This window comes from Limanda limanda, chromosome 17, assembly GCF_963576545.1.
Source record: "Limanda limanda chromosome 17, fLimLim1.1, whole genome shotgun sequence".
NCBI classification, from domain to species: Eukaryota; Metazoa; Chordata; class Actinopteri; order Pleuronectiformes; family Pleuronectidae; genus Limanda; species Limanda limanda.
In genome coordinates, this window is record NC_083652.1 from 8872306 (window position 1) to 8900029 (window position 27724).

At 44.0% G+C, this 27724-nt stretch overlaps 1 protein-coding gene across 2 annotated transcripts; it reads left to right on the plus strand.

Moving 5' to 3' along the window:
* Positions 1-5344: 5344 nt before the first annotated feature.
* ppp1r1b (protein phosphatase 1, regulatory (inhibitor) subunit 1B) lies at positions 5345-25852 on the plus strand. Of its 2 annotated transcripts, none has more exons than XM_061089328.1 (5): positions 5345-5766; positions 19447-19536; positions 20005-20080; positions 21757-21885; positions 23852-25852. In XM_061089328.1, exons 1-5 carry the CDS (start codon positions 5662-5664, stop codon positions 24025-24027), a joined length of 576 nt encoding a protein of 191 aa, XP_060945311.1. In that variant the 5' UTR covers positions 5345-5661; the 3' UTR covers positions 24028-25852. The 2 variants fall into 2 exon arrangements, with proteins under 2 accessions (XP_060945311.1, XP_060945312.1); XM_061089329.1 differs by having other exon boundaries at positions 19447-19530.
* Positions 25853-27724: the final 1872 nt, after the last annotated feature.

Genomic DNA, 27724 nt, shown 5'->3' on the forward strand with positions numbered 1-27724 from the left:
TGTTAAAAAGACCCTATATATATATTAGATAAAGATAGTTTACAAATATTTAATGGATCTGCCCCCTGATGTTGATCTGGATCCATACCATCATTTAATGAATTGTTCCTTGGATAATCCATCCAAAATTTCAGAGAGAATCTTTGTGTAGCTTTCGCATAAACGTGTTTACAAACAATTGTAGATGATCACTTATTGAATTAGTAAATTATTGGTGTCCATGACAGCCCATCCTAAATTGTAATTACACCATCAGCACAGCAGATGGTGGATTTGTGTCTTTTATCACCAACACAACACAAAGCAACCTCAGTATGGATGATACTGCTGCAGGTCTCCCAGGTGCAGCTCCATGTTCAGACCAAAAGAGGCTATTGTGTGATGGCATGTTACATAACTGGATCCGAGGAGGAGAGGAGCGAGGAGTGGAGGGAGGTGCTGAGGGACGTGCCCATCTCCTCTCCCTCATTCGTGCCCCTCAACGGAATTATCAGGACACCTGCTCCGACGGAACAAAGCCTCTCTGTGATCCAGATTAATGGACAGTTTCACCTTTTACGTTGATGGTTGTCCCTGAAATCCCCTGTGAAGGTATCAGCTTATTACTGCCGCAGCTCCCGGCAGGTGGAGAGAATTAGGTGCAGTGAAAGAGAGAGGTTTGTTTGGAGTGGACTCTAACACTGATATTTGTTTGATTCGATTGTTTCATTTCCTGTTCCTCTTGTTTTTTAGCCATGCTTAATTCAGGATGCACACTCAGGTTAGGTATTTATAGTTTAAACTGACACTGTCACATGGTACAAGATGGGCCCCTTTCTGAGCAGATAGAACTACACACTTCTTCCCAATCTGTTTCTGGAGCTGGTTCAGTGTCTACACTGTATCTGTGTGTGTGTGTTTGTGTTTGTGTGGTCTGTACAACGCCCATGTCACATGTTTTGCACAGCATGTCCCCTGCACTTGCAGATAAAGTTATTATCAAACTCTGTGTTCTCTTTGTTCAACGATATAATGACGCGCTGGAACCAAAACGATACAAACACAGCGAAGCCCGATGAAAATAGCAGCAGGAGCACGTGGATCTCCAAATAGATGGGTCCCAGCCATATCTGTAAATACACAAAGCAGCAACACGAGTAGAGCAAGTGACATATTAGAGGTAATTGGAGGCACAAACAAACACAGACACAGTCCCAGGGGGATTCAAACCCACACACGTTTTGTAGAGTGGCTCTTACATAACAACACAAGATATTAACTATATGCATGAAGTTAATAAGTTAAAGTAGCATTGGAAACCAGCTTACCAGCTTACGCGATTTATTGTTCCTTTATTGTCCCTTTGTTGATATGACAAACAGTCCTGTGAACTTTTACAATCACGCATCAGAGTTTGTAGATTTGACAGTTGAAGACACAGAAAAACAAAAAAAACATGCAGTGTTCAATTAATGCAAGACAATTGATTAAATAAAGCCATACAACTAAAATAAGATGATTTAAAAGATGATGCTGAGGTAGCTTCTCTGAACGTATGCTTTTTATTTGCCATAATGCATTTTTGACGTTGATTTCTGTGTAAGTTTGTGCTTTAATCTATTCTTTGGGTTTAAGTCTGTTTTTTATGTGTCGGTGTCTGCTTGAAAAATTATAAAACTTTTATGTTTCCTTCGCGGTCCATCTTGAACAGGAAACAGACTCCGTACCTCAATTGGAATTTCATGGTAAGATAAAGGACAAATAAAAAGATTAAAAACCCATTTTCACAGCTAGCAGCATATCCAGATTTCCGGACGACCCACAGTTTCACATTTGACTCCAATCTGACCCCGACCGCTCTGGTAAAGCTAAAGATGATGAGCAGACGGGACATGTCGGCCCCCCAGGAGTAAATATTGTTAGATTTCCCAGAGAACCGAATTTGTTGTCTGAATTTTAAACAATCGCATTTGCCGACGCCCTAAATCTCATTTTCTGATGCTCTAATCCAGCGGCTATGTATATTCAGTATGGTCTTTCTTTTGTAACTCATCTTTCAGTGAAATAGAATTGACGATTCAAGTCTCTTGTGTTACTAATACACGTGCTAAAAATGTTTATAATTTTCTGTTCCAGCAACCTCTGAGGATCTTTCATGAACAAATGTGATTAAACCGCAGATTTATTTATTTCTTTTTATACATTTTTCCTTGTAGTTATCTGCATTTACTTTGCCCAGTAAATTCTCAAACTGAGCCTGAAAGACGCATTTTATTCTGCCAGAGAATTGTGATTATTTTTGGAGACTAAATGCCTCTTCCTCTCCGATCACAGCTGATCCTCCTGTTTCTGTTTACCATGCCAGCCTGCGTTTGACTATTTTAAAGTTTTCTCTAGTTTAATCTTGGCTCGTCCTCGAAGATTTGTTCATTGGGATTGTGGACCGAACTCTTTTGGTTTATTATAATAAGTTATACAAGGAAAGTTGAAATCGAAAATAGAAGAAACTTTAACATCCAAACCTGGAAATTTCAAACAGACGCCGGGCCTGGTCAGCACATGTCAATACAAGAGCGACATAGTTTGGAAATTCTGAGAAAATGCCAAGTGGCAGCACATACTGCCTCAAAGAGAAACGTAAGACCCGCAGGAAATGATGTTTGATGTCTGCTGAGCAGCTGAAATGTTGTGTAAGTGTTCTGCAGGACAACCTGACGTCAGTGTGAGATGTGGCAAAACAGAGCTCACCTTTTCACAACAACCTGACATGATGCTCAGAGGTGACGCAAGTCCGAAGCAGACATGACGGCCTCAGGGCCTGTGCCAGGGCGTCTGTGTGCGTTGTTATTGTTGTGTGTGTGTGTGTGTGTGTGTTTGTGTGTGTGTGTGTGTGTGTGTGTGTGTCCTGTGTTGTGATGCAGTTTCCTGTTTTGGTGGAGCTGGAGGCCATCAGTGAAGTGGAGGCAGCTGGCCACTGCTCGACCTGGCATTCGTATGAGCTCCCTCCTCTGAGTTTTAATTCTTGTATTATTAATTTATTCTTCTTTTTTGTTGGACTGGCATTTAGCTCTTGTCGGCCTTATTATTTGAATAAGTTGTCTTAGTTCAATGAGAATTACTACTTTGTTAAATAAAATCTCTTTGTTTTTTATTTAAGCCATCGCGTATCTTCATTGTCGTTTTATCCTCATGGATATTATATCAACCCACTGTCATTGGGTTTCTTGCCTTTTTTTTTTACTTAGTCCTTTAGCATACGTGTAAAACTCAAAATATTTCCCACCAGTGTCCCAGTGTTTAATGGTTTTACCTATGTCACAAATTTAAAACTAAGTTTCTGACTGAAACACATGCTTGTCCTGTTTGACTGCTGGTAGATGAAAGCAGATGGGACTCCAGGTAGCATACAAGGAGCACAGATGGGATCTACTTCATGAGGCAGCATTTCTGGCCGAGACAAAATGGAAGTGAAACTGAAGTTGCCCACTTGTAAAATTGCAAATATAAATGCGCCAGGCAAAGTGTAACCTGGATGTGAACCTAAAGTGGCAAATGTGGTAGATGGTGAACATTTGCCCAAATAGTACAAACCTTATTCGGCCACCTTTGGTTGACATGGGGTATTGCTAAGGCTTAATTGTGGCCCAGATCTGGCAAACAGGAGTGGACCAGACTAAAGCGGCATCCTGCCACGCGGTATGTGGGCCGGATGGCTGTGTGACGGGTGTTGGCCAAATCTGGGCCAAAGCAATTTTGCTCTGTGTGTGTCTTCCTGGTGCTGACCCGACACCAGCCGATCAGCTCTGTGTCATGACGTTACAGAGTGACCACAAACCAAACAAGTGTGTTTGTACAGAGATCGGGTTGTGAATATGCAATTTATTTGTATAGAAGATGGAGAACAAAAGCCCTGGGGTGCCCCTGTGGTAATTATATATCCTGCTCAGTCACGGTGCCTTCAATACTAATTGAAGCGTCTCTGATTCGCAACAAAAGGCTTAAATAAAAGATCACAGGACACAATGTTCTCAGCCGTGTTTCATTAAAGAACAGAAGTGTAGTGAGTCGCCCTCTTGAACAGAGCCTATTACACATTCCTCCTGAACCGTTGCACAACTCCGGCCCGAACACACGTCACCTTACACAACCTCACTGGATCGGAATCAAATGGCAGCGAGTGAGTGAAAACGGTTTAATTTCTTCAGGACTAAGCACTCTGTGTTTTGTTTTGTCATAAAACGAAAACCACAACCTTTCAGGGCTCATGTTTTTCTGAGAGGCGCAAGAATAAGCCGCCACCTGCAGGCATGTGGGGGCGGCACTTCACTTCGCCCTGCTGTGGACAGAAGTGGCTTTGTAGCGGAGTCAAACACCCAGACTCACCCTCGTCCACGCCCGCATGGAAAGGGTGAAGAAATAACACGTTGGCATGCTCAGCTCGCTGCGTCTGGCGGGATAAACACGCTGTTGTTGAATGTGTTTCTGGACTCACGCAGTCGTGCTCAGCCTTGACCTTCTTTTCTTTTTCTGCCCACGAAGCCCCTCCAGCCACCTGTACTCTTCCCCTTCCTCCTCCTCCTCCTTTAGATCCACTGCAGATATCTCCTTCATTCCAGCCCGTGCCAACGCTCAACTCTGCCCCGAGGCCAATTCCACATGCTCTCCGCCGTCCAAATCCCTCGGCCATGTGCAGAGGGCGAAATAACAGAGAGGCCCTGAAACTACAGCTGGAGCTTCCCCTCTCTCTCTCACTTTAACATCGCCATCAACAACCTGCCTCCTCTCTCTCCACATCCAACACCAGTTTTTCATTCTGTGTCCCTAAGTTTAAGATGCCTTGCTGTTTGCAGGATAAAAAACAACAACATTTTAATGGCATATTGTCTCTGTTAGCATTTCATGGATTTCTGGGGCTTTTATTGAAGACCAGTGGCCGTTTAGCATCACATATTAAACTCTGAATAAATCCAGTGCTGTCAGGAGCGTGAGCTGAGCTGAGCTGGACGCCCGTGTGCATCCCTCCCTTGCATCCCTCCTCTTGTTTATCCCTCCTTGCTCTCCCGCTCCCTCCCTCCCTCCCTCTCCCAGCACAAATCTCTCATTCACAAATAGAGGCCAAAAGAGGCTCAGCTGATGTGATGAGATTATTATTTTTTTTTCCTGATAACAAATCAACCTCAGCTTAGAGAGACAGAAAAACACATCCCTCCCCATACCTCATGCAACATCCTCTTCTCCTCTCCTCCACTATGTTCACTCTGGCCCCTCCTCTCCAGCCCTCACATCCCCGCCTTCTTTCGGCCCCTCGGCCCCTCCCCTCCGTCACCTCCCACTTCTCTCCCTCACTGAAACATCCGACCATGAGCCTCATTCAACTCCTGCTGCACAGGTTGTGAGGGAGGAGAGAGATCAGGGGAGGCAACTGCAAGAGACAGGGAGAGATAGAAAGATAGACAGAATACAGGTGGTGAAAGAAAAGAGAAGATCTGCTTACTTTCATGTATTCTCCAAGAGAAGAGGAAGTAGTCAGGGTGTGAAGGAGCGAGGCAGGAGAAGAACAAGAAGTTTTCAGGAGTGGGAATTACCCAGCAGTGGGAACTTTCTCCAGGGAGGTTTGTAGTGTGATCTTCAGCAGCGACCCCTTCTCTCCACCGGGAGTCAGACCCCCAGGGATCCAGAGCCATGGAGCCGACCGAGATTGAGGGGGAGCACAAGGAGAGGAAGAAGATCCACTTTGCCATGCCATCCTCTGCAGCACCCAACCTGGACCCTCGGCAAGTGGAGATGGTGAGCAGACCAGGGGGGGTCCTGTTGCTGTTTGACCCATGAGCAGAGGATTTAGTTTAAGTTCTCAGCTCTGACTTGGTCTTGTGTTGAAGTGTCTTCCATCTGAATTTCTTATTGTCTTTTTTACACATTGACTCCCACCGGTCATTCAAGGAAAAATCCATTTGCTACATTAAGTACCTTTCTCCATTTTCTTCCATCACCTCTCCTCTCTGCGTAGTTTAATCTTTGACAAGTTTCTCATGCAGTCTTGGATTTTTCTGTCTTGATCTGCCGCACAGTTGAGAAATGATGATGACACTTCCCCCTCTCTCTGTAACCTCATGAGATTATAGCCTTGCTGTCTCATCTTGACTGGTTTGACAAAGTGACACTGACACTAAAGTCACTCACTATCTTGTGGTTAGAGCCACATCACTCTGTTGTAACAGCAGCAGCAGCATCAAACCGGTGAACTTTTCTGTGTCTTATGTCTGCAACTGCTAATACTTTATCTGTCATATATTTTGTTAGAACCAGCCTTTGCCACATGCATGTCTGTTAACTGACTTCATTGAAACTTCATCAACTCTGATCGTTCGGTTTTCGGCTGTTGTGTGGTTGGCTCTTATTTTAGAACAGGGGGAGAAAGTGGGCCAAAGTGTATAGAACCGTTTGGTGCCGAGCTAGATCCAGGCCAATGGCTCGACCCTCCTGAGAGCTTAAGGAGAGATGGAACAGGGAATGAGAGAGAGAGAGAGAGAGAGAGAGAGAGAGAGAGAGAGAGAGAGAGAGAGAGAGAGAGAGAGAGAGAGAGAGAGAGAGAGAGAGAGAGAGAGAGAGAGAGAGAGAGAGAGAGAGAGAGAGAGAGAGAGAGAGATGAAGCTAAAGTGGCCCATGTGAAGCTGAGAGAAAGAGAGGAAGATTCACAGCCTGCTCTCTGGGTTCACCTGTCTGTGGGGCCAGCTCCCTCCGTGTCTGTCCCTGATTCACAGCTTTGCGTAAAAGCAGTTCTAATGAACTACAGTCGCCTGCAATCGTGCTCCAGAATCATCACCGCAGCACAAGTTCTTTTGTAGATAACGCAGAATAAATCTTTTTCTCCATGGTAGCAAAGACCGTGTGACAGTTGCGATTTACTCCAAGCAAATCATCTGGAATCATGGGGGTTTTGTTGCTTTATCCCATCTTTTTTTAAGTGAATCGTCCCAGAACAAGTCGCCCTATCTCTTCACCTCTTTGGAGACACTTATACTGAATTATAGAGTCAATTAAACAATGTTGTGCTTCACACGACTCACATTTACAAACCCTTGCTAATCTTCATCCCCCTCCGCAGCTCTGATGCCTGTTGTCTCTTCCAAGAAACTACAGGATATTGATTCATCCATATGTGAGCTGCTCCTACAATGAGAAAAAAACTTTCACTTCCCACCAGTTTGGGGAGGACCTCGTTGCTCAATAGTCAAACAGTGAAAAGCTATTTTTAGGCTCTTTTTTGCTGGCTGGGCTCCAGCAGACTTCACCTTCGGATAGGTTGCATATAAGCTGCGTCCGCTCGGTGCTACTGTTAACTCATGCAAACATCAGGATGTGTGTCAGGAGCATAAAAAACTGTTTAAATATTTGTTTGTATGGGAGAATGCATGCAAATGGATGAATGTTGATCATTACGACAAAGCAACAAATGGGGGATATGGGATTCTGAATGGGCGTCCAGGACATGATGTGTTTATATGTGTTTAAAAGCAGATAACAACGACCAGGGGCTGATGGGGGTCTCCAGGGACGCGTGGGTTTGGCGGCAGGCAACAGTTAATGACACTCATTTCGTTGCCGTGTCCTCCCACGGCAATAACTGTCGCCCACGAGTCTGTGGTTTCTAACGAGTGGCTAATGACTATACCATTCTACAACGCCATAACTCCTCACTGTGTTTGTTTCCGATGGCATTTAAACCCCCAAACTGCTATCGACTGGACTGCCGGGGCTTGTTACTATGGAGATGAGCCGCACAGCTATGTCGCCCAGAGCTCCCCCGCAGTCGGCGTCTTGAAGGTCAACTTTAATGGACAGCTCTGTCGGACTGGACAAGTTGTTTATATAGTTGGTAGATATGTATGTTTGAATGTTCTTTGGTGTTAACAACAGAGGAGCATCTCTACCACCCACTTAGTGAAATATGACGGTCAAATTCACTAGATCTAGATTTAGATTTGGATCTGCACCAAATCAAACCCGTTCATAAATAGCATTCCCCTAAACCAAGATTAAGTTATTTCATCAAAATCCATGAATTATTCTCTGAGAAATCAGCCAAAATGTAGACGCACATCTTCACAATGCTAAAGAAAGACCCAATACCACATCCTGCCACCACGTTCGGTTGTAATCTGTCCTGTAGTTTTTGCATAATCTTGCTAACAAAAACATAACTCCTTTGGTGGAGGTTACTATTGGATTATCTTGATGGTCTTAATGTTATATATCCAGCTGTCGACTTGTCCACGGTGGAACCCGCCTCTCACCCACTGTCAGCTGGGATTTGCTCCAGCTCCCCCCACGACCTTTAAAGGAAAATGGATGGAGGGATGGATGGATGGATAGATGGATAGATGGATAGATGGATAGATGGATAGATGGATAGATCGATAGGTGGATAGATGGATAGATGAATGGATCGATGGTTGGATGGATGGATGGATGGATGGATGGATGGATGGATGGATGGATGGATGGATGGATATATGGATAGATGGACAGATGGATAGATAGATGAATAGATGGATGGATAGATGGATAGATGGATAGATGGATAGATGGATAGATGGATAGATGGATAGATGGATAGATGGACAGATGGATAGATGAATGGATCGATGGTTGGATAGATGGATAGATGGATAGATGGATAGATGGATAGATGGATAGATGGATAGATGGATAGATGGATAGATGATAGATGGACAGATGGATAGATGGATGGATGGATGGATGGATGGATGGATGGATGGATGGATGGATGGATGGATGGATGGATATATGGATAGAGGGATAGATGGTTAGATGGATAGATGGACAGATGGAGGGATGGATGGATGGATGGATGAATGGATGAATGGATAGATGGATAGAGGGATAGAGGGATAGATGGATAGATGGAAAGATGGAAAGATGAATGGATCGATGGTTGGATGGATGGATGGATATATGGATAGATGGACGGATGGATAGATAGATGAATAGATGGAGGGATGGATGGATGGATGAATGGATGAATGGATGAATGGATGAATGGATAGATGGATAGAGGGATAGATGGATAGATGGATAGATGGACAGATGGCTAGATGAATTGATCGATGGTTGGATGGATGGATGGATGGATGGATTGATGGATATATGGATAGATGGACGGATGGATGGATGGATAGATGGATGGATGGAGTTTTCTATCCTCCAAAAACTCATTTGTCATCATAATCTTTCTTTTCTTTGTTGTTTGCACGTTTGAGTCCCGTGACTGTTTCCAGTCATCTGAGTTGCTTTTTGAAACCCTCCTATACCAAATGAATGCTTTTTCAGATAATCATTCCTTTGTAATCTTCACATTCGAGAGCTCATGGGCAGAGTTGTTGTTGTTGTCTGCGACGCCACAGAAACAGCACATGGTTGTATTTATTATCCCCCCCCCCCCCCCACTTTATACCCTCACACCAATCCTGCGTTCTTTGCGAGTGACGTAGGGTGATGTGCATAATGTACAGAGAGATTAGGGTCACGGTGCAGACGTGGACGCGACCTGCAGCCGTCTCTCCGAGCTTCTCCCCCCCCTCTCGACTCAACGCCACCTCTGAACCGTCGGGCAAACCAGAAATCCAAAAAAAGAGAATATCAAAGCACAAAAGCGAATCAGTCTCTCCAGGGCTTTTCCAATGGCGACACTTTTTCGCATTAATCCATTTTAAACCAAACGGGGTTATGGAGGACACGATTTACATTCCCCACCCAATCCTTCATCCTCCCTCCCCCCCGCCCCGCCCCAACCATCCCCCGTCCAGTCCCTGGGTTAAACATCAAACAGCGACCTTTGATGCGGCGTGTGTTGGTGGGTAAACATCAGCAGACTGGGGGACTGTCAACATGCCGTCCCTGATAGAACATCTTGTCGGGTGGCACAAAGCATGCTGGGACTGGGCAAGAGGGTACGGTGATCTTTCCCGTCACCGGCTGACGCAGTTCATCTCCGGTGACGTGATCTGTCAGTTGTATGAAAACCTTTATTTTTGTGTGTTTGTGTTTTCATGTTCGTCTGAAAGTTGCTGGCCTAGCGCAGTTTGATGATGTTTTTAGTGGCCAAAACCAAATGTGAGAGACAAATAACTTGATGAAGATGAATTGCCTAGCTGGAAAACACAGATTCTGACTGCACTTTGGACACAATCAATGGGTCCTTGTCTGCTGTAGGTTGCGTATGAGTTTGTCCCTCCCAGTTTTTGACAGTCCAGGCCTTTTGACTTGCTAATGTCTCTGGTCAACATGTTCATGGCCTCTATCCATCCACAACACTGAAGCCCAAAGTTTTTCTTTCTCACAACTTTATTTTTGCAGCGCAGCTTCTATGCAACAAAGCCTTTCTATTCAACTGAATCATTCTTGTTTCACTGTGAGCCAAGTTGTGTTAACCGCACAATCCATCCTCCTCGCTTGGCTTGTGGATGCATTGATGTGTGTCATGTGTAAACAGTTAAAAAACATAAATATTGAGAACGGGCGGAGTTATTCGTCACATGATGACACTGTACACAGTGAGCTGAAAGTGCATCGTAATGCCCCTGCACCTCAGGCACATGGGAGGACGCTATACAAACCCTGACGGAGGCCAGTCACCCTGCAGCAGCACACCCCCATGAACTGAAGCATCATTGTCAACAAATCCTCTTTGTTGGTGTCACTATCCCACTCAGAAATTGTCCTGTCGATTCAGGGATCTTCGTCTATCAAACAGAGTCAGTCTGGGTATGAGGAGAGACATCACCCCTAATGCGTGGTCATTCATCTCCGTGTGCACGATTCTCTCTGTGAATCGTGCAGAGAAATCTGAGCGCATCTTAACCCCGGGCCGCGGCAACAACAGCAGGAGCCATATCTGTGATGAGCGGAGAGGCAGAGGATTAGAAGGGCAGCACGGCCACAGCAGGGAGAGAAATGGGGGGTGGGCGGGAGGGGGATGAGAGCTGGACAGGATATGGAGCCGATTTTTTTACCGACGTCACAGTGTTCTGCTGCAACCGTGTCAGGATCTGGACACCGAGCTGCCCACCCCCCTCCCTGGGGATTTCACTCTCAGGGTCCGGGGCCGAGGCCGGTGTCCTGCCTTCCTCCTCACGGTGGTCCCACCAATATCGGCATAATGAGAGGAGCGCTGAGGCGTGACCCAAAACAAATGGGATTGCTCTCCAGCCGTGTTTCATCAACACAGAAAGAGACACGGCATTATGTTATCGCCTCGACGCCTGCTGTAATCTCTGATTTTTGACGCAGTCGTTGAGACTTTTATATCGTGTTTATCTGGCTGCAACTTAATGAGCTGGCACGAGGGCGCACCAGGTCATAGGAGGGAACGGCTCAAAGCAGAAATAGCACAGTAATAAATAGTTTGCCTGACTGGGACAAGAAACCATTTATTTGTATGTATTCACTCAATAGAATGACATTCAGTAGAAGGTAAACCTCTGCCAAGGCCCAACAGTCATTAACTGCACCACACAACACACATTCATATATCTGTATTTTTTAAACCACATCCCAGACAAACTGGTGACAGGGATGAAGAAACAACCTCCTAGGTGGAGGGAATAAAAGGTGTTTTTATTCCTTTTGAACCTATTCTACCTAGTGAGAATAAATCAGGGTCATAATTGGATAAAATAACCAAACAATCTGAAGTGATGGTTTAAGTGAGCCACTTGAGTTAATACATTCCATTTGCATCCTAGCACTGAGCTGCGAGCTGCACAGCAACCATCCGCTGTGACCTTTTTTGCATTCATCACCTGTCGGCACATATGACGCAGGAAAGATGAGTAACTATAGCTACTCTGCTCTCTGTTTGTGCCAGGCTGTTGACCTCCGGAACTGCTCATTGTGAGCGGCACAATGTGACGCCCCTAAATTTAAGTGCACGAACGAGAGGAACAGAATAATCGCTCTCAGTCGTGTTACTGTGTCACTGTGAGACCTTTGATTGGCACCTCCCCTGTTGTCACCTCGCCCCGTGAGCCGCTCCACCGTGCACCGGGGCCTGGCAGGTGGCTTCCTGTCAGTCATCAGCCCGTTCGCACATTATCTCAGACACGTTGAGATGGTGAACCCTTCTTTCAGCAGCCTCTTGAACAACAGGCAGGAAAACTCCAAGCGGCTAATTCCATAATTGCCGGAGGAGGTGCTGTGAGGGAGCAAGAGAAGGAGAATGAAAAGAGGGGGTGGTTGTGAGTGTAATATCTTTCTGCCAGTGGGCTGCAGCATAATTACATTTTATATCTGGGGTCATCAGCGAGCCCCTCCAGATGCTGGCTGCAGCCATCTGTTTGCTCAGTTAGCCAGTGGTGGAGCCGAAGGTGGCAACAAAAGTGTCGTGTGAATGCAGAAGCATCTCACACTTATGGGAATTCAGCTAATTTGAATATAAATCAGTGAAATGATGCGTATTCAACAGACATTTGACCTCAATGAGCTGCAGTTGTGATACTTTGAACATTCTTTGACCATGAGCACTGTCTGAAGGTGTCTGACAGAGCGATTCGTCATGTGATAGATTTGAACACAAGCCGTTGGTTGGTTGTTTTTCATGCTTATGGAAACATCCTGTCTGTCGGCTTCGCCAGGACGGAGCAATCCTGAAAACTGCAAACAGTGGGTGCATTTTTCCCAAGTGTCCAGTCATAATATGTTCTCACACAAAACAGCAAGCAGAGATGCAGATGTCCAATTAACACTGCAATAAGTATATAAATAGGTAGCAAACAAAAACACACGCGGCTGCTCACAAATTTTTTTAATTATGAAGTTGTGTACTGTACTGTAATTTGCTAAATGAAACCTCGAGTGAGCCACCACTTATTGCACTCTTGCATTTTTAAACACATGAATGTTTTAGAGGGTAAACATGTTTGGAATGTATCCCACAGACAATACAACGTCACACTGTTTATATCTGGACTTACAAAACATATTTGTCTGCACTAGAAACACAGCGAGAGAAAAGAACAATGCTCATACTATGAAGGATGGGTTTTCCGCTTATTATATTATTGAACTCATAGCTGGATTGCACTCGGGAGCACCACGAGGGGTTCTGCCACTTCATTTTTAAAAGGCTCGCTGGGGAGAGGGGGTTGGGGGGGGGCACGGCACGAACCGGATAAAAAGGGCAACAACTCTGTTTAATTGAGTTGCTCGGATAACGGAGAATAAAACAGAGACAGGGAATGAAAATGGAGTAGAAATGGACGGAGATGAGATGAGAAAACCTCAGACGGAGAGACAGGGAAATGTATTTTCGGTGGAGGAACCAGAGGTTGTCAAGAGGAGGCCTTTCAAGACATAAAGCAGGGGGCTGAAGAAATTCATGAGTTCACATAACAATTCATATAGTCATCCTGCCTCTGTTGGAAACTGAGTCACACAGAATCCCTGTACAATGAAAACAAAGAGCAAACTCAGAAGTTCAGACCAAAACACAAGCGATTATACACTAACTCTGGATGACAATCATTTCAATCACTGAATCAATCAAAATGTATTTGTTTAGACAATATTCACCGATCGGAATTGGTCTCATAGGGCTCAGTGAGACGTGACGTCCTCTGCCTTTAACGCTGAACACAGTGAGCACATCAACAGAATAACAATATTTACCACATTCATGAGAAAAGACAGTGTGTACTGTAAATTGATAAGTGTATCAATGTTTTTATTCAAAGAAACAGGTCTGACTAAGATGAAAGGAGCAGTAATTCAAATTGTAATTGATAGAGGTATTGCCAGTAATGGTGGTATATGTGGGCAAGCCTGTTTGTTGAAGCAATCTAGCTGTAATCATAATCCACAATCAGGTGTCACCACATTGTTGCAGATCATCCTGGATCTGCAACAATAAAGCACAAGGAGTCGGGGGAAGAAGTCAAGTCAGTAACATGGGTTTGAGTTCGATCCGGATGCTGTAATTGTTGGCTACTGCTTCTTTTGTGTGTCCCGATTGGTGATGTACATGCGCCGGTGGTCAGATTCCACAAATCAATCTCCTACAAATCCATATCTATCCATCCGGAGCTGGAGGATGTGAAGAGAGAGAGAGCGGGCTTCATGTGGTTACGCTCCCACCTCTCACTCCCAGAGCTTGGTGGGATATAATAGAGTGCTTTGGGACACAGGGGATGGATCTGACAGGGAACAGGGATCTGTGATGCTCAGCTGACTCCCCCCGGAGATGCTCGACTGTTAACGCTGGTGCAGGACAGGAGCTTCAGAGCCTTTGGGTCTCATCCCACCGAGCCACCAGAGACGACTCCGATCTAGTTTACACTGTCCTACTCCTGCTGCTTTTTATAGGCCGGGGCCGCGACAGCACCAGCTTAGGTGAAGGCCTCCGGGGAGCAGACCCACATCGGCTGATCTGCTGCCGGGCTGCTACGCAAGAGCGTGCTGAGCCAACACACACATACCTGTGCACACACACACACACACACACAAGTGCAAAGTCAACATTTACCAATGACTCATGTACACACACAAAGCACTGAGTGAGATATTGGAGTAACATATTGGAGTTATCAAGGCAACTTAACCTTTTTGCCTTCAATTAAATTGGATTGACATAAAGTACAACTGTCATATACATGTCAGTTTTTCAAAACAACAATTTAAAGGAAATCCTTAAAAGGGGATTACATGAAAATCCTTATCTTATATCTGAGTAGAGGTTTCTCTCTCCACCTCTTCAATGCGGAGTCAGCACATTTTTCAAATTCACTCCTGCGCTTGAGAGGAGCTGATGTTACTCCCGTCTGCGCTGTGATCCATGACTCAATGTTTTTATTAAGGACCACAGCCCTGTTATCTCTCGAGGGGGGGGGGCTGCAGGCGTGCACCTGTGGAACTGCCGAAAGGCCACCTCAGCAGCTTGCTCAGAACACCCTCATTTCCACACTGATCTTGGTACAGAAACAATAGCTGCCCACGGAGGAGGAAGAGGAGGAGGAGGAGGAGGAGGAGGAGGAGGAGAAGATTTGGGAGTTTGGATGCAGTCGGGGCGGGCGTAGGGGGGGGTTAGAGGAGGGAGAGGGGAGGGATGAAGCACAGCACCACTAATCTCACATACTGTGCCCCAGTGTTGGCGTAAATGAGGAAGTCGCACACGATATTATGTAAGTCGGGCAGAGTGGGGGGGGTTTTAAGGCTGGAAAATTACTAGAGTCACTGTGTGTGTTTATGTCATCTGGCATTGCCAATGTCATGCAGCAGCAGTGCACGTCACAACCACAGGCGCCACCATCACACTCTCTTTTCAAATGCGCACAAAAGAGACACAGTGACGGATGAATTTGCTTGAAACACATGGATTAGTTTTTACTGACTCCATTAATATTCTTGTGTCATTTAATGCATTTTACAACCTTTTTTACAACTTATCTGAGAAGTGGACTGTTGTTCTTTTCCTGGGTTAGGAGGTCAAGACTTGGTATTTCACAGGACTACCGAGACACACACACATATGCAAACACACACAGGTAGGTCTAAGAGGATTCCTCTTCATGACCTCAGTTATCCCACCTAGTCATTTTACCTTCCATTGGTTTCATCCTTCCTATTTTTATCTCCGTCTCAAAGGACCTCCACCCAGGTCTTGTAAATCTTTCCCAGCTTTTCGTTGTGCAACTGTCTCTTTCAATGACACCTCATAAGATGGAGGAAATCTGACAGGATGGTAAAAGGATTTCTTTTCTTTTTTGTTTCATAAATTTCACAAGAGAGACAAAACGATAAAGATTGAAGCCTCGGACATTACATACATCCCTTTGGATATTTGAAATAAATGCAATGCTAATAAATGTTTTTTCTTAAGATGTAATTACAGTTAGCTCTGTCTGTCTGTGGCTCATAAATTTCGAGAACTCTTCATCGTATCGGCTTCGCACTTGACATGTGTGTTGTAAGGGGATCAAGGAAGTGCAGTGTTGTATTTTGGTGCAGTTTGGACACGTGATACGTTCAATATAAATAAACTTAGAATAAACAGGTGACCAGCGCTTTCTAGCAGCAGGGACTGGGACTCATTAGCGTGAGTGAAGTTGTCGATTACGACCGCGGCAACGATTCTCTTTGTGCAGATTCAGCTTCCTGCTTCATTTTTACAGTTATGGAAAGAAAGCTGCAACCAGCATCACCACAGGCCAAACAAACAGCCCGTTCCTAAATCTGGTTTATTAAGGCCACTGCAGTAGTAGCCTTCACCAGATTAACAAAACCTAAAACAAGTTAACCAGAATAATGAAACCTAACAAAGTCTTAAAAAGTGTGAGACAGGGTGAAAGAAGAGATGTGGAGGCTGTTTGTTCTTGATTAGACTGAACAGGACATTTGTACTCGAATACTATCTTAATTAGGAAACTGACATTTTGGATATTATGTTTATAAATACTGAAAAGTAAAATACTGATTTGTCTACAGATTATTGTTATAGTTAGGCGCTAATTGTTTGATCTATTCATTTCCAGAAATAGTGGAAAATGTCCATCAGTGCTGTTCAGAATCCAAGGTTATATGATCTACAATGATATAAAACAGTCAAGAATAAATTATTCACAGTTTAGAAACCTACCTGATAACCAATGAAACAATTAACATTATTTGCTATTAATGCCATGGTTTCTCCTAGTTTAATGGCTTTAATGCCACAGGACTTGGTCATGGCAACATCTGGAGTCTGTTTTTACCCTCTGGGTTCGTGGGTCTCGTTGTGATCCACCTCGGGGCTGGCCTGCAAGGCTGTGAGCAGGTGTCAGGCAGGAGACAGCAGCAGGGTTCACAGCGGCATGGAGCCCCAGGCCTCCACCTTGCCAGGGGGGAGAGATATGGGAGGTAGAGGGGCAGAGTCAGAATCGGTGGATTGTCCCTTCCAATGAAGACAGCGATAAGGAAGGGACAGCAAAGAAAAGGATTACGATGATGATTTCAGTATGGTGATGGAGAGGAGAGACGAAGAGGAAGGGATATGAGGGTATTGCCTCTGTCAAGAAACGAGGAATGGACGTGGAAGCAAACAGGATATAGACGCAGCGGAGGATCAAGTGGGGGGGGAAATGAGAGAGAGACAGATCGTGTGAGAGGCTCGGACAAGACAGGAAAGCTGGAAGTTGCATGACTAGAGTCCGGAGTCATAAATAAGGGTGAAATCCATGCTCGATTAAATTGTGTTGTTGTCCTTTGACGGCGGCAGCTGTCCACAACGCCGCCCTGTGAGCCTCTGCTTTGGCAACACGCGTCTCACTGTGGTGATGCACAACTCGCTCAATGAGATGCAGGGGAACCGACCACAAACACCTCTCGCCTTCCAGAGCCGTTTTACACCAAATAGAGCCAGGCGACTTAGCCGATGTTGTGTGGTGCGGTAAACAGCAGCAACAAGGTTCATGTCAAGGTTGGATCTCTCCAGAGAGGACACTTGTTTGTCTGACCTGCTGAGTCCGCTCATCTGCACGGGTCGTGTTCTCTGTGCTGTTTATTTTGTCCAGCAATTTCCCTGAAGGTAATTTTGCAGGTGTCGGCTATAAATCTTTTAAAATTTGTTTTGAAAGTGAGTGAAAGGATTGAGCTCAGCACATAAAATCTGTCTTTATGAGGCAAAGGGATGTTTTTCTTAGGGCCTTTCAGTAGCATATGGTTATTGAAGTGGTTCCCAAAAAAATATTTTGTGTATCAAACCTTCACTTCCTGTTTGCTTCAAAGATAGCTTGTAAAGAGTTTGCATGGCAGTTTACTTTGGAGGCTCTTAAACAAACAGGTGTCTCTTGTTATCAATTCCAACTGAGGACACATTTCCTGTAGCAAATCATCTACAGAAACTTTAAAGTGCTTGGGCCCCACTCTCAACTTCTCTGCTGCAAACCTTTACTGGGCTGCAACTAATAATTTTCTTCATAACCAGTTAATCTGGAGATGTTTAAGCTATAAATTATCAGAAAATAATCAAAAAATGTTTATCGGAATTCCCAACACACATTTCAAAGTTCCCAAAAATGTACGACTGTATAAAAAGATGAACGGCTGCAGCTTCAGGTTCTCCCACTATCAAAAAATGAAGCTTGATCAAACATCAGTGTTGAGAACTACATGAAATGACAAACTTCACTTGATGTGACTTTTTAGTTTGGCCCATGTCCCATCTGTTAACATGGAGGAAGTGTTTATGATTCATAGTGTAGATCGCCACCAGGGGGCAATCAGGATGCTATGGATTCACTAACAATGTCCAAAATCCAAAGATATTGATATTTACAATAATATTAAACATAAAAAAGAATGAATCAATTATCATGATAGTTGCAAATTAATATCTGGATCTGGAGAATGTTCCAAACACCTACTCAGACTTACAGCTAAAGAAACAACTTCTGTGCCAGTTGTCGATCTGTCCAGGGTACATCCCGCCTTACACCCAATGGCAGCAAAGATTGGATTGGCTGCACCCCCCCACGACCCTAAAAGTGTTAAACGGAAAAGCGAATTGATGGATTGTTGTCGTGCACAGACCTGCTCAGCATGTTAAAAGGTTACAAACAGTCTGTTTTCAAGACATCAAGGTTTAGTGCTTGACACTCACAAAATACATTTTGAGTGGAATGTTACTTTAAAGTCCAGTGAGAAGCAGTTCTTGTGTAATTTGTAGCACACAATGTGCATTCATTGGGCACAATATCAGCAGCCGGATGTATGGGCACAGCCGGGCATTCATTCCTGTAAAGACAAACGGTTCACTGTTTAAAATGACGGAGGTGAAGTGCAACAGACCTGGAGTCAGCCCGGCCCTGGTTTAACTCTCAGACCATCGGCGACCTGGCCCCTGCCTCCGGGGAACAGTGTGAGGGGGGGGCAGAAGGACTCAGAACAGTGGAGGGGAGTGTCTGGCCTGAGAGCTGCAGATCATTTAGTCCCAAAAACCTGTTTCCATGGCGCCTCTGTGTTTGTGAGGGTGTGTATGAACGTATGAAGTGCACTCACGTAATCAGACACACTCGGCACATTATGTATCATTTGAGTGGCTCATTTATTCCAAATTAATCCAGTATCAAAAGATTTAAAACTAATTTAACGCGGATCAAGTTCGTTTCTGTTCTGCACTTCATTCATTTCACTGTGTACTGTACCGGTCGATGGAATCAGAACGTTACATAACGAGTCTTCCTCTGCTCCACTGACTGTGGCATTCACTCTGACCCGAGTAGCTTTGACCGCTGAAACTCGCTTCTGGCCGCTGACCCACGAGCCAACTGGGCAGCAGCATCAATGAAGTCAGGGCAACACAGCAAGCGCCCTTCACCGGCAATGAACTGTCAATGCCATTTTCCATTTGACTGATGCAACTTTGTGCTGAGCATTGGCAGTGATGCAGTGATGGTTGGTTTGTGTGTTTGTCCACAGATCCGGCGCAGGAGGCCCACGCCCGCCACGCTGTTCAGAGTAGCCGACCAAGCGTCTCCTGAGGACGATCAGTCCACTCATCAGGTAAAGGTGAAGTAGAAAGATGTCTTTTATTCTAGGTGTCCGTGCTTCCTCCATCCTGACCGTAAAACTTCAACCTGATCATTTTTTGTGTTTGGATATGTGGAATGCTGTGGTTTTTGCATGATCTATTACCCTGTAAATGTGAATAAACCCTGTTGGATCCTGCCAAATGTTTGTCTTCGTGAATTTATGTTGTGTCAAACAATTTTCCAACTCACTAAGTTTTAATTCAAACCTTAAAGTTTCATTATTTGACCTTAGAATTCAACAGCTTAACAGAAAATTCTTGATAATGGGCTTATTAATTGTATTAGCAGCAAGTGAATGTTACATTTTAAATGAACTAGTTTTTGTGGATCATATCCGACTCAAGTTATTATTCTAATCAGATTATTTTTATCATTATCTGTTTGCTCAGTGGGCTCTTTAAGGAGGTTTTAAAGTTGAATTAAACCTGTTTCTCTCTGTTTGCAGTGGGTTGTAGGAGAGAACGGAGTGCTCAAACCAAAACGAGTAAATCCAAACGTGTATCAGCCTCCATCACTCAAAGGTCAGTAAAAGCAGAACTGATACGGTGGTTGTGTGTTTTGTGACTCATCCCGGTGTTTACATCCTTTATGTTTTACCTTGCTTCGCTGCAGTTAAACTCGTCCTTGCTTCCTTCATATTAGACAAAGAAAACAAAACATGCGACAGATGGGTAGATACCTACAGGGCCCTTATAGTCCTGAAGGGGGGTATTTTTATCTGCACAAGATAATAACCTGTGTGCACAAGTTATCATCTAATTCGCAGAAAATAAAAAATGATCCTTTAATAACTTCTACTCACAAAAACACAATTATCTCGTACCCATAAGATGCTAACTTGTGTGCACAGAATTAAAATGATATCCCCCTTCGGGACTTTAGGCGCTCAGTAGTTTTGCATTAAAAGCCTTTGTTACTGTTTTTATTCGGTGCATGGGCATGTGTGATATGCATAGATTTGTTTCTGCTCTTATTGTTCAAGCAACAGCAGGTTCTTTATATTTGTGTGTGACAGAGAGGCAAAGGGAGAAAGAGAGAGATTATAGTACGACAGCTACGTCTAGGAAAGTCTGGATCATCCAGGATTACAGTCAGTTGTGTATACAGCTGTGGCACACACACACACAGACACACACGTCAGAAAATCATACATGAACACAAACATGCCCTTGCATGTGTACGTGGCTCTTTGCTTGTCGCATGTGGTTGTCAAAAAAATGTAAAAAAGTAGATACGTGAGCTTTTCGGCAGAGCTGGTCTGTGTCGCACGTCAAGTGATGATATAATGAGGAGGAAAAATCATTGCTGCATCGGAAAACCGTCCATCACCGGCACAGATGTGGAGAGTGACAGAGAGAGGGCTACCTCGATGATTTATAGTCCCATAAACCACCTTCAGCTAGAAAAAGTGACCTGCAGCCTCGATGTCCCACTGTAAATCTGTGGGTGTGACAAAGCTGTGGTAGCAAGGTCCCGCTGCTACAGTGTGATGAGACTAAAATTACTATTTAGATTTGACTTGACTTTTTTGTTTGGTCCCATTTGTCAACATGGAGGCACGGTTTATGCTTTGTAGTGTAGCCAGCCACCAGGAGGCGATGCTTTGGCTTCACTTTTAGGGAGCTGTCATAATCAACTTTATATATATACACTCAAGATACCTCAATGATTTATAATCATACATTCGACCTTAACCTAGAAAAAGGGACCTGCAGCCTCACTGTAAATATGTGGGAGAGAGAGAGAAAGAGGAGGAGGCCAAGGTGACCCGGAGGAAGCGTGTTGAGGTGATATCACAGAGGAGAAGAGAGTGAATACGGAAGGAGGGAGAGCAGAGTGTGAATCAGCAGCAATGCCAGGAGAGAGAGAAGAGGAGGGCGGGTAGTCGACTGAAGACAGCAGCACAAGCAAAACAGAAGGAGGACAAGGGTGAGAGAAAGGATAGAAAACAACAGTGAACGCTCTACTGTAAAAAAAATCTGTGTGGGAGACCTGCCTGTCTGTCTGTGCATGTGTTTCACTGGCGTCCTGCCTGCATGGCTCGTGTTCAATAACCCCCATGAGGCTCGATAAGAGCAAAACAACTGACAGTGTGGAAGCGTGGTGAAACCAAAACAACCTATCCCTCAATCCTTGTACCTGTGTCCTTGTGTTTGTGTGGTCGTCTCCCTGTTTGTGTGTGTCTACCTGTGTGTAGCTGTGCAGAAGATGGCTGAGGCACAAATGCTGAAACTAGGTGTCTACCCTCAATTGGAAGAGCCTTGTGAAGGGGAAGAGGAGGATGACCATTGGGAGAGAGAGGACAAGTCTCCCACCAAAGCTGCTGGTGAGAGGGAGGCTCTCTGTCGACATCACCGCACACAGCGGCGGCAGGGACGATAACACTGTTGTGTTTATTCTCTTAAGGAAAAATACAGCCCACGGCTCTTTAACAGGGATGAGAACAGAACCGTGACATTGAACCTAGATTCTCTAGGACTGGTTTGGTTTGGTGGTTTTTTTCTTCCATCTGTTTAGGAAAACCAAAGATAAGATAGAATGTGTGATCATCTGCTTATAATTTACTAATTAGATTTTAAATGTTATCGGAGTCAGGGCAAATCAGGGCAAAATAACCATTAAAAATGCATTTATAGCAAATCTTTTATCAGATTTAACACTGTGAACATCCCAGACTGATATTTTACGCATTGTTAGAACAGCTAAAGGGGGATTTTTTTCTTTTATTGCACAAATTTCTCACAGAGATTTCGGGCTCCTTCTCTTCCTGTCACAAGACGCCGTCAAAGCCTTTCAGCCTTGAACAGTGTGAAAAAAATACTAAGTATAATAATACGTTTTCAAAATAAAGCACAGGCCTAATTATGTTTAATCCAAGTTGATGTCTTATTGACGTCTCTCTCTGTCCAAGATGAGTGTTATAATTTAAATAGACACATTATATTTCGCTTGACATCATATTTCAATCAGGATATGTTAAAAATCTACAAATTTGAACGCTTGAAATATACCTCATGTTTTAAACCAAGTTCTAAGGAAATCTGACGAGTAGTTTTTTTGTAATTTTGTTCACAAACAAACAAAACAACCACAATCAAACAGGACTGGGTGACAACATTGCCTGTGTCTACCGTATCTTGTGGCATTGAGGAGAGCGTTAACATAAAACAATGTAGTTCGATTCAAGTTAATTTCATTGTTGGCATAATCACAACACAGTTTATGTAAACTGTTTCACACTAGTGACACTTGAGGTGGCATTCAAAACATTCTTTGTTATCCAGTTTAGATTTTTCCCTCGTTCCCTCATCCTTTCTATTTTAGTTTGGTGCATACCTTTCAAACGTCTGTAAGAGGGGCTCATAATCAGCTTAGGTGGAACAACGCCTGAGACATAACACCCCATAACACACACACACACACATGCAAGAAATGGCACATAACACAGCTACACTGCTGTTCTCAGAGGAAGAGTTTTCAGGTTGACGTGAGCTCCTGTGCGGGTCGACCAGGAGCACAGGTGAAGCTCTGTGCACTGAGAGGCGGTGTCATATCAGCTCTCGCCCCAAATCTGTCAGAGGGTACACTGCCTGCTGACTGGAGGCCCGACACCTCTGCCAGTCAGAGAAACCAGACAGGATTAGTAGGCACAACACACAGCATTCTGTTATATGTGAAGTCTGTGATCCTTCAGTATTCTCCTCCATTTGAACTCATGTTTTCGTGCCAAATATAAATCCCTCTGACAATCTGTGCAAACTTGATCACCAACAAAACAAAACAAAAATAAAAACCAGACCAATCTTTAGCTGAAGTGAACATTTTGATATAATCGCTTTCTTATTACGTTTTTTCCATTGTATCCCAGGAGCACAGAGGCATTTCATACAGACGCCCAGGTGATGAGCTCAATCATTAAATCCCTTTGTAGAGGTTCTGCTGAAAAACAAATCATCCAAGCAGGATGTGCAGGGATCCCGGCTGCGGCTTCTTTGATTACACCTCATCTGCTCCTTCAATCAAGTGACACGGTTCGAGCCCGATCCGCGATATCGCAGACAGACGACAACAAAAAACGTTGAATTAGATATGAGGTGTTATCTAATCTCTCTGTGACATCTGGTGAAAACCCAGTGTCTAAAATGTGTAAACTTTGCAGGCACAAAAAATAAGGTCTCATTTCAGTCTCTTCCAGTTTAAAACAAGGTCAATGGATACAATTATTAAAAGTAATAAAAAAGTTGTTGTGATGTTTTTGTTGCATCTTCTCACGTCAATTTCTGCTTCCTCAGATCACCAAGAGACGGCCACCACCGGGCAGTCAGACAAGTTCTTCAGTGTGAGCGAGACGGCCAAGCAGATCCAAGCAGCACAGGAGGAGGAAGAAGAGGAGGAGGAGGAGGAGGAAGAGAAGAAGAGAGACCAAACTGAGGCGACAACAGTGGAGAAAAGTCGGGGGAGTAACTGAGAGCTAGAAAGAGAAAAAGGAGGGAAGTGAAGATTTGGGGAGAGAAAGAAGTGATTGTTGTCTGTTTGAACATGTGGGGTCTGAAAAATGAGGAGCTGGGCAAACAAAGATTTCTGTATGTACTCCACCGGCACAGGGTCAGGTGGATAAAAGGGAGCACAGAGAGAGCAGGTGTCACATATGAGCAGGTGAGGAATGATCTTCTGACAGAGCAGACCACAGACGCCACGTCGGCCAAGGTCAACTTGACCAAACCTTCTCTAGAAGCAGACTGGTCTCCTCCTCAAGGCTCCGAGCTCAATAATAATAATAAATATGATAAACAAAGGCTGTCTGACCAATTCAAAAGTTCTTGAAGGTCTTTAAATGAACTGTCACTTCATTTTACATCCAACATTCCCCATAAGCCCTTTGATTACAATGTGCCTGCACTGCCACCCTGTGGTAGAAAGCAGGACTGGCAACCATTAAGTGGAGATCGAGCCTAAAACAACGTTCACAAAACTACTTAAAGTTTGAATCCTTAGTGTTTTCACCTCGTTCTTGCAATAAAATTGTTGATTTGTCCACGACTGATACAGGAAATGATGCAGTTTGTAATCCAGCTGTTTCTCTCATCACTATCATCTTCACTGTTTACCTTACGAAGATTTATTCAGTAAAAAAACTAAAACAATAATGACATTTTGTAAAACATAAAAGGCCTCAAACCATTTATCATACTCTATTTCTGCATTGACAAATAAAATATTTTACCAATTTACCAATTTAATGAAATTAGTAACGCAAAAGTATTTGTTTTTTTTCTTATTAAAATCATCAGTTATGTTAGTGTGACTTGTTATCTCCTTTTTGTCAGTGTGTTCTATTCTTCCATCATATAAAAAGATAGACATAAAATATTTGGGTGGAGAATCGCTTTATAAATGACCCAACACTGATATGTATGTCTATAATTATCAAGCAATGAGCATGAGTGTGTTGTCATGTCGTACCACACTTTTCATTTTGAAGCTACACTTAGAACAAAGAGGCAATTTAAAGGGCAAAGCTACCTCCAGTTTGTTTAAAATATGGTTTCCTGTTGTGTCCTCCACGCCTCCACTGAACTGACGCCCTGATCATTTATCCAAAAAATGTCATTTGAAATCTTTTTTGCATGTTAACACTTTTCTATCGTCACCTTGCTCATGATTTGTGTCATGAGAATGTTGTAAGAGCTATTTTTCTAATCTGACATTGCTCAGCTCTGTCCTGTTGCTCTACTGTCTGTAGAAGAGCCTCGAACCAGACACTGCACAAACCCTCTGTTTCTCTTTCTAACTTGGTCTTTCTCTTTCTCGCTCATGTTTTGGAGTCAATGATTATCATAAATGTTTTTATTTAGTATCTGTCTAATTTAATTTGAAATGATCTGAAGTAATAAGGCTCCGTATATTTAAGAAGGTTTCCTGTCATGTCCCAGGATGAATAAATCTTGCTGTTTGTATCATCTGGGCGAGTGTTTGTATATAAAAAAACCAGTGTGACACTTTTTTAACCTCTGACCTGCAAAAACTGTGGGATGAGCATGTGTGTGTGTGTGTGTGTGTGTGTGTGCTGAGGCTCTGACGCAGCCGACGCTGTCCTCCTCCACCTCCTCTATCTCCTCCGTCAGAAGTAAACGGCTGTGGAAAGACGTTGTATGAACTCTTAATTATTTTTCTGTCTCTTTTTTGTTCTTTTACTTTTCCACTCTCTCTTTTCTCAATGTGATGTGATTGTTTTAACGTGAGCAGCAATATGGTATCAAAAATAAACCCGTTTTTTCCTTTTTCTCCTTTAACACTTTCTGAGCTTATTTTGTGTGTGCATGTGTGTGAGAGAGAGGGAGAGAGAGAGAGAGAGAGAGAGAGAGAGAGAGAGAGAGAGAGAGAGAGAGAGAGAGAGAGAGAAAGAGAGAGAAATCTGAGTTGATATTCATTCATTGATATATTGTGTCATAATGATAATAAAACCTTATCACTCTCGTTCAACAATTCAATACAATATACAGCGACACATATATAAACATTAAATAAAATGTGGAAATAAATTATATCCGTTAAAAGTTTAAGTTCTAAGTCAAGGGGACTGCTGGGCCTTTGCGGAGGTATGAACCCTACTGAGTGACACGCTAGTTTCTGTTTGCTTACCTTCAAGTCTTCATTCAAAACATATAACTTGTAACTGTGTTTTAATGTGTACCATGTAAAAAAAAAGTATAATTGTGTTAAAGTTTGGATAAAGCATAATAGCAGATAACAATTATTGTCAGACAGAAGGTGCAGAAAAGGGACAAACATGGCAGTTCTGCTTCAATTCCAGTAGATGGCAGCCTTCTGTCACATTTGGCGCTTGTAGCATACGGCTCAGTCTGGTGGGAGCTTCCTTAATGGGGCTGGAATTGAAACTGAGTTGTTCATTTGGGATGAAAGCAAATTTCAAAACCTGTCACTTTTGAGAGACAATAACGAGATGGATCAATGGATAGATCTCTCTAAATGGGGATGTGGCAGCGTGAAAACCGAGATACCGTGGAGAGAGAAGCCAAACGGCACATGGCTCGGACCCAAGTGGGTGAAGGAAACACTGAAGGTGAAACTGAAGTGAGAGTCGTGACCAGGTAAGGCAGCAAAAGACATTCTTACTCTTAAATTTGGAGAATTTAAAGAAATCGGAGCGTGAAGACAGAAAAACACAGATAAATGTGTTTCTGTGATTGACCATGTGAGTGTTTACAGTATGAGTGGGTGGGTGCTAGGGGGGAAAGTAGGGTGGGGTGCTGGAGATGTAGCAGGTGGAAGACATGGTGGAGGCAGAGACAGAGGAGGAAGTGGCAGTAGGGCAGTGATTTAATTAGCACCCTCTACCCCCTCCAGCCCTTCACTCATAGCATCAATAATGCATGGCCCCTTGTTTCCACTGCCATAATTAATCCTCTCTTACTATAATTAAAAGCCAAAAATCCCACAAGATGGTTCAGCTTGGCCGGGCACGGGTTGGGTTGGCACGGGAACTGATGAAAAACTCCAGAGCCTCACACACACACACACACACAAACACACACACACACACACACCCTGTGAACGGACAGATCGAATGACAGATCAATAGTCGTCTCCCAACGCTTTCAAGCAAAAAGCATGAGGCATGAGGACGAGCTGTAACACACCGAGACTTTGACACACACACACACACACACACACACACACACACACACACACACACACACACACACACACAGGAGAGTGACATGAATGGATTTGACAGAGCAATGACAAGACCCACTCCTTGGAGGTGTTTGTGAATGAGCGGGAAAGTGAGGGATGAGAGAGCCAAGCACAGATCCACCATCCGCCGGAAGAAGGAGAACGGACGCACACACACACACACACGCACACACACACACACGGACACACACACACACTGACACGGGCATCCTGCTCCCAGATGAGGTTCGTCTCCATTGCCAGGCGTGAGGGAGAGGTGGAGCTTTCTGATGCTGCAATTAGGACCACGCAGTCTGGGCGAGCAAACAAGAATGAATATTTCAGTCCGGAGATCTCCATGGGCACCTATGGGCTGGCACACCTACAGACACCCCCCCACCCACCCACACACACACACACACACACACACACACACACACACATAGATGGAAGGATACCCATGCTTT

What these genes read in the sequence shown, in the direction of transcription:
- ppp1r1b (XM_061089328.1), top strand. Translation starts at nt 5,662, where the DNA reads ATGGAGCCGACCGAGATTGAGGGGGAGCACAAGGAGAGGAAGAAGATC. An exon ending in AGTCCACTCATCAGGTAAAG is followed by an intron (nt 19,537 to 20,004) that starts GTGAAGTAGAAA and finishes CTCTGTTTGCAG; the next exon opens with TGGGTTGTAGGAGAGAACGG. An exon ending in TCAGCCTCCATCACTCAAAG is followed by an intron (nt 20,081 to 21,756) that starts GTCAGTAAAAGC and finishes ACCTGTGTGTAG; the next exon opens with CTGTGCAGAAGATGGCTGAG.